At 41.6% G+C, this 12790-nt stretch overlaps 1 protein-coding gene across 1 annotated transcript in view; it reads right to left on the bottom strand.

Annotated features, from left to right (window-relative positions):
• NUS1 (NUS1 dehydrodolichyl diphosphate synthase subunit) overlaps positions 1–12404 on the bottom strand; it is a 33443-nt gene extending 21039 nt beyond the window's left edge. Inside the window, exon 1 of the mRNA XM_043592206.1 lies at positions 11797–12404. Within this exon, the coding sequence (XP_043448141.1) occupies positions 11797–12211 (415 nt within the window). The 5' untranslated portion in view covers positions 12212–12404. The remainder of the gene's footprint in view (positions 1–11796) is intronic.
• Between the last annotated feature and the right edge of the window lie 386 nt (positions 12405–12790).

Raw genomic sequence — 12790 nt, 5'->3', positions numbered from 1 at the left:
GAGCCGAAGTCAGACACTTAACCAATTGAGCCACCCAGTTGCCCCGTGTTGTTCTATTTCTAATAAAGGCATCACTACCTGCCCAGGGACCCAAACATCTTCTCTACTCTAGTATTTTCACTACCACTTCCAATGCCCTATTAACATGCTAAACCCATATACTCATACAGCAATATTTCCCCTATCCATTTCCATTTGTCCATTGTCCCCAACTGTTTCAAGTTTTTCTTTTTCATTAAAATATTACAATTACATGATCTTCCAATGGGTCTTCTTGCCCCTTCTAGCATGTATCACTAGATTGACAACCAGATTAATCTTTGGGTTCATCTTTAATCCTGACATATTCCAATTTAGGATCTTCAATGGCTCCCAAAATGCTTAATATACTAAGAACAAACTGCTCAGATCAGCATTAAGATTCCAGCCTACGCTTCCACACTTGGTGGGTGGAAATAATGTTTACGAAACAAATGAATTTATTTCTCTGTAGTACTCTGTCCCCAGCAAATTAGAACTGTCGTATATTCCCCTCAAAACATATGACATGAGCCCAACCTCCATCCTTTATGTTACTTCCCCAGCCCCACACCTACAAACTCTTCACAGGCCAGCTAAAATGTCACTTACTCTTAAGAGACTCTTCCCAATCCCCCAGCCAGATATGCCCCATTCCTACTCTGACTCACCCTTACCTCCTCCAAATACACACATTTTGTTCAAACTCCATAATAAACGAGATTCTACTTTGTACCATAATTACAGCTTAATCCCCCTACTGAACTGTAGTCTTCCTTGTGAACTTCTGGCTTACTCATTTCTTTTCCCTTAAGGTGCCTTCCACATAGCAGGAGTTCAATGTTTATTTAATAAACTGAATTAATCAGTGCACAAAGTGCCACCTAACAACAAAACCTAAATGGATAGGTCACTAAGTGGAATTTTTAAGAAGTTTCCAGGAACCTCTCACAATAAAAACAGGCACTTCCTCATTGCATACAGGCAGAAATTCTGTTAAAAAGGAAGAATACACAGAGCCACAGTTACCAAGTATCTTTCATAAAGAAGTTCATAAAGTTATTTTAAACACAACCTTTGTCTCAGCTAATTTGGATGGAGAAATTAAATGCACAAGTATAGTTTCTGAGAAGTGTATAGATAAAACAGAGTATCAGTAAGACGATTCCTGATCACTCACAGCTTGCCCCTTCCAGAAATCTGATTATATGCTATGCTGCCTATCTCACTTACCCATAGGCAATACTATCATCTTAAAATTTTCTTCAGGATTCAAAGTCTACACATACATACTTCTCATGATACACAAGAAACGCAGAAAGATATGAGTGCCTTTGTCTATGATAGGCAATTCCTCCACTAATATCATAGTATGGTATTAGGCAAGTATTCATACTTGCAGAGCTCTTTTTCTCATATCACACTTCATCTTGTTTGCCTTCACAGAATCTAAACTAACACCAAAATGGTGTAATAAAAGAAACTATGACAAAAGTCATTTTATGTAAAAGGAAGTTGAGACTACATTCGCTCAGAAATAACTGACCTAAGGGAAAAACATTTGTGAATACATTTTTCAGAAAATCGTAATTTACAGAATTATACAGTAATAAGCTGAAATAATTATTTTTTTTTCTTTTTTTTTTTTTTTTTTTTAAATTTTTTTTTCAACGTTTATTTATTTTTGGGACAGAGAGAGACAGAGCATGAACGGGGGAGGGGCAGAGAGAGAGGGAGACACAGAATCGGAAACTGGCTCCAGGCTCTGAGCCATCAGCCCAGAGCCTGACGCGGGGCTCGAACTCCCGGACCGGGAGATCGTGACCTGGCTGAAGTCGGACGCCCAACCAACTGCGCCACCCAGGCGCCCCTGAAATAATTATTTTAAACCATCCTTTCACAGATGAGAAAGAGACCCAAAAAGGTCAAGCAACTGTCCTTGGCCAAGAGTCTAAGATTTTGGCCTGGAATCCAGGTCTCCTGGATTCTAATTATTCAGTTCAGTAACTATTTCTAACATTGATAAACCAATGATGCTAAACCCACTTTACTAATACACCCATTAAATTCTGAATTCCCCTCCCTAAAAGTTGAACTCTATTAAATATATAAAACTGGCCTTTTTACAAATAAGCAGTATCTTTGGAAAAAACTAGAACTAGAGCTCTTTTTTAAAAGACTCTTAAGGAGGTTTCACAGGGCTGACAGTTATTTGAATTAAGAAAAAATAAGTTTGGGGTGCCTGGGTGGCTCAGTCAGTTAAGTGTCCAACTTCAGCTCAGGTCATGATCTCACATTTGTGAGTTTGAGCCCCGTGTCGGGCTCTGTGCTGACAGCTCAGAGCCTGGATCTTGCTTAGGATTCTGTGTCTCCCTCTCTCTCTGCCCCTCCCCTGCTCATGCTCGCTCGCTCTCTCTCTCTCTCAAAAACAAATACACATTAAAAAAAGTTTTATTAAAAGAAAAAAGAAAACATAAGATTTTGCAATAATGATTTCAAGAATTTTATATTTTGTTGCTCTACAACTATACCTCATGTATTCTCAATTTCCTAAGTGTAAACTGTATGTGTGTGTGTGTGTGTGTGTGTGTGTGTGTATATACATAATATATATAAGAGAACTATCTTTTTTATTTTTTTTTTTCAACGTTTATTTATTTTTGGGACAGAGAGAGACAGAGCATGAACGGTGGACGGGCAGAGAGAGAGGGAGACACAGAATGGGAAACAGGCTCCAGGCTCTGAGCCATCAGCCCAGAGCCTGATGCGGGGCTCGAACTCACGGACCGCGAGATCGTGACCTGGCTGAAGTCGGACGCTTAACCGACTGCGCCACCCAGGCGCCCCAAGAGAACTATCTTTTAAAACATGCACATGCACACACACACAAACATCTACAATTTCCATAAAAAAATAAATAAAATATTATGCCAGAAAAATTGGACCTCAGAAAGACTACAATGTTTTTAGTATTTCTTGACAAACATTAGCTACACACTTTTGGGGCCAAATGTAAACTTCTCATATTCTAAGAAATATCTATCTTGAATTCTAGTATTAAAAACTACTTAAGACGCTCAACATTTAGACAATAAGGTAACCATTCATCCTAAACTGAATATTCCCTAACCTCATCACCATAACACTTCCAGTTTTTAGTGTTTCCTAGTCTTTGTTCCCACCCATGTATAATACTGGCCTATATGATTATGCAATTTTATATCCTGCTTTTTTCATTTATATAACATGTATTCTTCCTTGGTGCTAATCTCATGATTATTATAACAATTGCATTATTTAACAGAAAAGCCTTTGCTGATGTGTTCCAGCTCTCAAAATATAAAAATCAATACTTCCAGGACTAAGATTACTACTAGAGCTATTGCATATTCTCTCAGCATTTAGGTTTTCATCATATTCAAGGAAAATAAAACATATTGCCAATATAATTGGTGAACATAGAAATTAAGTGGAATGAAGGGCATCATATGAGGCCAGGCAAAGGGGTAATACAAAGGGGTCTGTGGGCCTTGGTAATGAGCTGAGAAAACATTCCAAGTACAACGGGAAGCCATTGGAAGGTTTTACTCAGAGCTTAAATGACGTTATCAAGAAAGATCACTTTGCTGGTGAGTAAAGAATGGATTATACAGGGGCCAGAATATAAACGAAGACCAATCAGGTGGCTACAGCAATAATCCAGGTGAAAGATAATGATAACTCAAACTGAGGTGGCTACAACGAAAAACCAAAACAAGTATCCAATTTGGAACATATTCTAGAAGTAGGGCCAGGGAGGCCTGTTGGTAGATTATAGGTGGAATGTAATGTAAGAGACTCACAGAAGACATCTACGTTTTTAGCTTGAGCACTTACTAGTATGTTTTAAGATGGGAAAAACTGTGAGAGAGGTCTGAGGGGAGTGAAATTCGAGACATGGTTTGGACATGTTAAGTACCTGAGATGCCTAATAAAAGTAAACCTGTTAGGCAGTGAATTAGATATAGGAATCTGGAATTATGGGAGAGATAAGGACTGGAGATACAAATCTGGGTATGAGCATTTAAAGGACTTTTAAAATGATAAGGTTAGAGAAATCATCTGGGACAGGGATCAGCAAACTACTGCTATGGGAACACAGCCACATCCATTCTTTTATGGCTGCTTTTTGGCCTCATTGGCAGAGTTGAGTAGTTTTCACAGGAACCCATAACCCACTAACCTAAAATATTTACTAGCTGGCCCTTTAAGAAAAAGTTGTTGACCCTTGACCTAGGAGATAGCAAGAACAACAGAAGGACAAAGGCATATATGCAGCACAATACTCTAGGACACCCCAACATTTAGAAGTGAAAAAAATGAGAAGCCAGAGGCTCAGAAGGAACACATAGCAAGACAGGAAGAAATCCAAGCATACGTACGTTTCAAAGAGAGTCGAATTAAGCATGCTCTATCCACCCATTCGATTATATGCTATATTCAGGTACCTTACTGGAGTCCTTTGAAATCTTTACTATATCAATCGAAATGACATTTTAGAATTATAGGTTACAATATAGTCTACTCTTTCACTCAACTCATGCACACGTTAACTGGCTAATACACCCATGACATACATACTTTTTTCAAGTTCAGGAAAGCAAGTAAGGAGTTTAATTAGACAAATATTCAGTCAGCAAATCTTATCTCTATTCCTTAAATCCTGCTTCTTCTAAAATTTATGTGAAATGAATAATCAATTCCATAAAATGAGACTTTTAAAGCACATATTTAACATATTTTCTTTGAAATATGAAATTACAGGGCATTAGGTGGCTCAGTCAGTTGAGCATCCGACTTCAGCTCGGGTCATGATCTTGTGGTTCGTGAGTTCGAGCCCCATATCAGGCTTTGTGCTGACAGCTGAGAGCCTGGAGCCTGCTCCAGATTCTGTGTCTCCTTCTCTCTCTGCCTCTCCCCTCCCCCCAAAATACACAAACATTAAAAAAAATTAACTGAAATTAGAATTTTTACCATGGTTATTCCCTCCTTTCTACAGAAACAGACTTTAAGATATAACTAACATCAAGTATTTATAAGGATACAGGAAGGGAAGACAGAAAAGTGAGATAAACACTAAAACAATCTCTCCTAGTTATAAAGCATCTCATCAGCTATGGAATTAATGTAATACTTCTTTAAAAATAAATGCCTGTCCTTCAAAATGGCCTACCTTTTTTCCTTTTAAACTAGACACTTAAGTAAGTTACCTAGTGGCTACCTTCACTTAATTTCTCTAACAATCCATTTACAAAACTATCAGAGGCAATCTTCAGAGAAGAAAATATAATACTGATGGAGCAATTATTTAAAATTTAAAAAAAAAAACTACCATTAAAATTTTATATGACTAAAGCAGTCCTAAAAAAAACAAATCTTATACACCATTAAACAGTTTTATTTCAAGAGAGAGCCCCAGGATTAGGAATCAGCGTGTTGTAGCAGGGAAGGTATGTGTGTGATGGCGGCACAGCATAATGGAACGAGTGTTGTGTTTCAAGTCCCAGCTCTTCAGCAGGATAGGTGTGTAAAATTAACAAGCCATGTGGCCTCTCTCAGCCCCTGGGTACACATTTTAAAAATGAGAGTATCTTCACAGACTCTGCTCACCTGACAAAGAAACAGTTCAGTACAGAGCAGGAGTACCATGATATTACGTTTAGTTGATTAAAAAAGTGTCCTATGGGGCGCCTGGGTGGCTCAGTCGGTTGGGCGTCCGACTTTGGCTCAGGTCATGATCTCGCGGTTTGCGGGTTCAAGCCCCGTGTCAGGCTCTGTGCTGACAGCTCGGAGACTGGAGCTTGCTTCTGATTCTATTTCCCTCTCTTTCTGCCCCTCCCCTATTTGTGCTCTGTCTCTTTCTCTCTCTCTCAAAAAATGAAAAAATTTTTTAAAAATTTAAAAAAAATAATAAAAAAAGCGTCCTATCAGTCACAGGATGAACGTTTATATTAGTGGTAGGAAGAAAATTCTATTTGCCTTCATATTATGTTACAAATCATTTCTATCACCTGTAGATAAGTACCACTTTACCGAGGCTTTCAGATGACCTAACATACTTAGGAACAGTACTAAAAGTGACTATTGTAGTCCCATTCTCTTAGGAGTGTAAGTCAGTATAGCAAAATGGTTAAGTATAAAAGCTTTGGAATAAGATTTAGTTCAAATTCTAGACCTGTTCCTTACCAGATATAGGTTCTTAGCTTTCTCAGTCTCAGTTTCTTGATTTGTAAAACTGCTAAGGGTTTAACGGACTTCTTTGCACAGAAAGAATTCAACAAAGACTAATTATTCCTATTAAGTAAAGGTTTATTTTCATAAATAGATCCAGTACTATGGTTAACCAGAAGGGTACTCAAGAGAAGGTCATTTCAAAAGTTGCCAAAAGCAGAATAAAGCTTTTCAAAGTCAGCAAAACTGGGGATGGAATAATAAGTCAAGAGGTTACCTAGGAAGTAACAGAACGGACGTTATAAGAATTGATGATAGCCTTTTGACAGGTAGCTAACTCTCTGGCACAAAATGAAGATGACGTTCCAGGATGCTAGGATATATTTGAAATTATGTACAAGATGTGAACTACACAAAGGTGGAAGATTAGGAACAGATGTTGCCTTCCATGAGTTTCCACATGAGGGAAGACAAGTAGCCTAGTTTGTACTGCTCATTGTGTCAACATGTAATCACAGTACAAGTGGATTTTCAACCCTCCTTCCAACTCTGTATTTCAACATAAGGAGAACAAGAAGTATTTAGTAAGACCATGCTTCCCAACAGCATCTCCGTCAGTGTGCCAAATATGTAACTAGGGGAAACTATGTTCGTTTCCTTCCATTATTCTAAGGTTCCTGGGTACTTGTGCTCAGAAACAAATTACATGGAGAACACCAAGCTACCTACACGCTGTAGGAGAAGCAAAGATGAGAAGGATGGACAGTATCTGTGGAGCCTAAATCTAGTAAGAAAATTGAGGCACATATACATGATTACTATTTTAGAAAATCTAAATACCTTTCAAGATGCAAAGTTCTGAGGAGATTCAAGAAAAGAGCAAGATTAGGAATGGAATAGTCAAGAGAGACTATTTAAGAGGTGACAGGATAGACTTACAAGGATCTATGACAGCCTTCTGACAGGTAGACAGCCATTTCTCAGGAAAAGGAGGAGAGCCATTCCGGGGAGTAACCTAAATGTGGATCAAGTAACATCAAGTAACCTAAATGTGGATGAGGCAAAAGGTATATAAAATGTGAGAAGTAGGTTAGGGAAGCCGTGAGTACACTGGACAGACATTTTTAATGCCAGTGTGAGAAATATGTACCCAAAACCAATTTCAGAAGACACCTAGTACACATTTACAACTACGGAAGTAACACTAGAAAGAGCATCGTGAAAGATTTCTGTTTGCTTGTTGCTGGATCCTCACACGGAAGGCAATGCCTTATCCTAGATCACTCCAATTTATAACGAGCAATACTAAAACCCTACCCAGATTTCCTCATTCATGACAAGGAACATGAAGAATGAATACTTTGAGGCAAGGCAAGCAGCAGAGCATCCCTCAATTTGTGTTAGGGTCAAACTTCAAGGCACAAAGGCAGTATATAGGCAGTTGGGTAAAAAGAGATGAGGTCCCACTCCCCTAATTCAGTCTGATCAGTAATTGTGTTAAATCTGTAGTTTTTACAAGTATTCCCAAAAACTCATTCTCAGATGGTCCACAGGCCACATTTTGAAAAATACTGCCCTACAGCAAGGTCCCCAACATGGCACCAATATAACTGGGCCGAAGAACAGGCTTCATCACTGAAGATGAATAATACATACCCAGATAATGTGGAGCCCAGCATACTTCAAGTGAGATCCAGGCCAGCACAACGCCCCTAAGGTGGTAAAGTCCCTGAACTCCAGGTTTTGTGCCATCCCAATTATGGTCATTTCTTCAATTATAATCATGTAGACAAATTAGGTGAACCTCTTTACTAGAATTCTGGGCTTAAGAAATCCTGAGAAAACAACTCCAATTTCTAATATGTGAAAGAATTACTGGCAGAAATTATCACAATCAAGAAATATGGCAGGTAAATGAAAATAAAAAGTTCAGTTTGCTGGCAGTCAAACCAAAGTAAATATCAAGGGGTTTTTTAAGTCCAAGAATAAAATATAATCTAGATTCAATTATAATTAATTAGAATGAATACTTACTTAAACTCAAATTTTTAAGTGACAGGGTACAGGACAGGGAAAGATGTAAGAAGGTACAGTAGCTCGTCTCCGAGATCCCTGCCATCAATCCCCCTGCCTAACCCCCATCCTTCCCACACCTGTCTCCCTTGCACCTTTCTGGATAAGCTATTTTCTCAATGAGCGGTAAAGTCTATTTCACCATTTTCTTGATTTGGGCCAGACCTGGGATGTCTCAAACCAAGAGAGTACAGCAAAAGTAACACTGCATGGTTTCCTAAGCTAAGTCAAAGAAACCGTGTAAGCTTTGGCCTTTGGCTAGGTCTTTGAGAACTTTTTCTGGGAGAAGCCAGCTCTACCATCTGACTACCCTGAGGCCACTATTAATGAGGAAGCCTAAGCCTGTCAGGTAGAAAGACTGTGTGAAGACAGATGACCAACCTGCCCTCATCTATTCCAGCCATTACAAACCAGGTATCAGACTCATGACAAGAAATTTTTACGTCCTGGCCACTATCTGACCACAACCTTATGAGTGACCAACCCCCAAAAAGAAATGACCAACTGAACTGAGTCAACATATAAGCTGTTGTTTTAAAACACTATGCCCCGGGGTAAATAACTGGAACAGCCATGGAAACCTTCACCCTACCTCATTTCTCAAGTTTTCTTTATAAGCACTTGCTTATATTTACTGCTCCCCACAGTCCTCAGCACCGTTGTTAAGGCTTGTCTGATAGGAATGCCACCCAAAGGGAATTCCCTAGTCACATACAGAGCAGGGAGGGAGAGAGAACACTGCTGTTCATGCTAATCCAAATTCTACCTACTTTGGCAAAGCCTAGCTCAAGTGTCACCTCCTTCCTTATCAGGGGCATATGGGGGTGACCCTGCTTTGCAGGGATTTTTCTTTCCTTAAATAAAGTCTCTGCCACTCCCTTAGCATCTATATATTGGCTTATATTAATTTTTAGTAGATATCCTTGAGATACTTTAACTTTCTTAAGAAACACAAGTTCTTGGGGCGCCTGGGTGGCGCAGTCGGTTAAGCGTCCGACTTCAGCCAGGTCACGATCTCGCGGTCCGTGAGTTCGAGCCCCGCGTCGGGCTCTGGGCTGATGGCTCAGAGCCTGGAGCCTGGTTCCGATTCTGTGTCTCCCTCTCTCTCTGCCCCTCCCCCGTTCATGCTCTGTCTCTCTCTGTCCCAAAAATAAATAAACGTTGAAAAAAAAAAAATTAAAAAAAAAAGAAACACAAGTTCTTGTATCCCTTTGTATCTCAGTGCTTTACACCATAAGGTACTCAATAGATGTGGCATTTGTGAATATGTCAATAGGACTTTTTTTAACTTATAAAGAAATGGGTTTAAATAAAAGTTTGTTTGGGAAAACTAAATAAAGCGTAAGTCGCTACACCTCCCCTGAAAAGGACAACTTTTCTCACATATCCACAGGTCGTTTCCTCACCTCTTTCAGGTCGATACTCAAAAGTCAATGAGGCTTTCCTTGCCCACCCTACTTAACGCTGCACCCCACCATTGCCTTTCAACATTCCCATTCCCTGTTTCATTTTTCCTCATTTCACTTATGATCTAATTTACCACTCTTTTACTCTTATATAATATTTGTCAGGCTTCCACTAAAGTGTAAGTTCCATGAGCACAGGGATTTTTGTCTGTTTTGTGCACTGGTGTACCCCATGCCCAAACGAATACCTGATAGTTAATAGACAGCCAACTGTCGCTGTTGAATGAATGAACGAACACCAAGAACGGGTACGTCAAAAGTCTCTTATTTCAAACAATGAAATTATCCCCTTAAAAATAATGAAAACTGCTTTTACAGTTGGGCACAAAGTGCCCTATGTCAATTCCCTGGAAATAACCTTAAAACTCCTTCAGGTTTTCAGTCAATACCTGGTTAGCTTGACTTCTTCCTGTTCATCAACAATCACTTTTCTTTTAGCAAATATGGCACAAGATATTTCTGGACCATATCAGCAATTCAAGAACAGGAATTATCAGAAGAAGAAAGTGTTGCAATATTACAATCTGTAGGCACAGTCACCAAGTTAAACTATTTAGCTATATACATCTGCATTTCCTACTAGAACGTAAAGGTACTTGCTTTAAAAGAATCACCCGTATATAAGGGATTCACTTATAAGTTAATTCACCCTATTGTTTAATGGCTTTAACTGATTTCCATTTCTGCTTCACTTGTTTCTTTCCCCACACAGTGTTTCTGTTGCATTGGTTTAAGCAAAGACTGGGTTGCTTCCTAACAGTCCTGTATTTCTATTGGTCTGCTCAGTTCTTTGGCAAGTTCCATAAAATGTCAGCCCCTATTAAACTTTACCCTACAGGTTATATCATCAGTTGATAATGACAGACTACTGAGTCACTATATTCCTTGCTGACTGCACGGAAGGTGACAGGTCAGTCAAAGATGACTCTAATACCCTGCAAGAGTTCCTGTCTGACCTTGACGTACCCTTTCGGACAAAACCCTACACTTACACCTGCCTATGTGACAAAGATTTAAAGGAAAAAAAAAAAAAATCAAACCGTAGCGTCTGTGGAGCATACCAGTAATTTACGTTACTGAACAGAGAAGAAAACATTAGTTTTCTTTCCTTCATACCCATACACCTAAATCATTGTTATCGTCACATCTTTATATCTAAGGAAAGGAAATGACACTACTTTCAGGATCTGACTGAAATCCAAACCTGCCATTTAGAGCCTTCCTCAACCTGACCTCCTAGTCATCATTTCAGTCCAAAGGAAAGCCCATTTCCTCTGCATGAACTTCTCAAATTCCTCCAATTCAGAATTTCTCTCCCCCATTCTCATCGTGGTTACTTACTCCCAACACTTCTTGCTATTCACCAACAAGTTACTTATGTATCTACTCCCCTAAACCTGAGAATCCATGGAGTTAAAAGTAAGATTACAAGGAATGTGTTTATTAGCACAGTGCTTAAGGTTTGTAGCCACCCAATAAATGGTGAATTCTCGTACTTAAAAAATTCCCCATGGTTAAATGCATTCCCTCAATCAAACCTTAAAAAACGGCAATTACTATATCAAGTACTGTGTTAGCCACTAAGGATCAAGGATTGCACACTATCCCAGACCTCTGGGACTGTTTTCATTTTGCCTATCCAGTCTCTCACATACTTTTTGTAAACCCAGTTCAAACGCTACCTGCCCCCAACCACTCAGCTCATGCGCCTTCACAGACTAGCAATGATTTAAGAGCAGTGCCTTGAATCTCTCTGAAGAAACAGTGTAGTAAAAAACAAACAACAAAAAAGGTTGGGGCGGAGGGCAAATAATGTGGAGAAGCGCAGATGTTGGTGTTTGTGTTCAATAAAGCTTATCTCCCTTCCTCGAAAGCGCTAGCACCGTAATTTGCCCTGAAGGGCCGTGGGATGGGGCAACTGGAAGAGCAGAGAGCGCTGCGGTACGCGGCGCGCCGCGGATACACCTGCCGGATGTGCGGTACCCCCCGACGGAGACGCCCGGGTCCCCCTACCCGCGCCGGACCTCACCTTGGTGGTCGTAGACGCTAATGTAGGAGATGCCCACAGCCATACACCACACCACGAGGCTCGCGATGTCCGTGAAGCTGGGCTCCTGCTCCTCTTCGGTGACCACCAAACCCATGTGCACTGGCAGCTTCTCCAGGGAACGGCCGTCCGCGCGCCAGCGCAGCCGGGGGTGGGCGGCGGCCGGGCCCGGCCTCCCTCGCGGATGCCGGTGGTGACGGCGGTTCCTGCCGACAGCCGGGGGCTTGCGGAGCGTGAAGCCGAGCGGCGCTAGGACCGCGGCAGAGGCGGCGCGGCAGCAGCGCCGCCAGATCCAGTTCCAGGTGCCGAACCGAACGCGGAGCCAGGAGGTGAGCGTGCGGTGCAGGCAGAGCAGAGCGTGCAGCACCCGCCACACCAACTCGTACAGCCCCGTCATACTCCCGTGGCGTCCAGGCGCCCTCTCCTCCCGCCCTCCCACACCCGCGGTGCGACGGCTTCTTATCCAGCCCTGCGGCCGGCGCGGGCCATCACTCCACGTTCCCCCGCCCCCCACGCCTGAACCCCTTTCCACTGCCAACACCTCACCTCGCCCCCGCCGCCATCTTCCTCCTGCCTCGGCAGCCCCGCCCCCACTAGTACATGGACAGTTCTGATTGGTCGATGCAGAACTCTGACGCGACTTCTGAGTCCGAGGATGTGGCCTAACCAGACGCCGCGAAGGAGAGCGCGCTCCTGGGAACTAAGCGGGTTGGGGACCGAGGGCGCCCCCTAGTCGTGTGGAGAACGAGGAACAGACGCCGCCAACCCTTGCCCGCAGGACTCGACAGAAAGGCACTTGTCTTCAAGGTTGGAATGGGCCACCTCAGGCACTCCGCGTCCCTCGAGGCCTTGGGCGTCTTCTACTGCCTGTCTCCTCGCACGGCCCCGCCAGAAACGGTTTCTAAGGGATAAAAGTGGCCCAACTGGATTACATTACATTGCAAACGCCAGAAAGAACCTAGGAACAGAAGGTAGC

Source organism: Prionailurus bengalensis, chromosome B2 (assembly GCF_016509475.1).
Source record: "Prionailurus bengalensis isolate Pbe53 chromosome B2, Fcat_Pben_1.1_paternal_pri, whole genome shotgun sequence".
Classification (NCBI taxonomy): Eukaryota; Metazoa; Chordata; class Mammalia; order Carnivora; family Felidae; genus Prionailurus; species Prionailurus bengalensis.
Note: the sequence above shows the minus strand (reverse complement) of the source record. Positions and strands in the feature narration are given on the sequence as shown.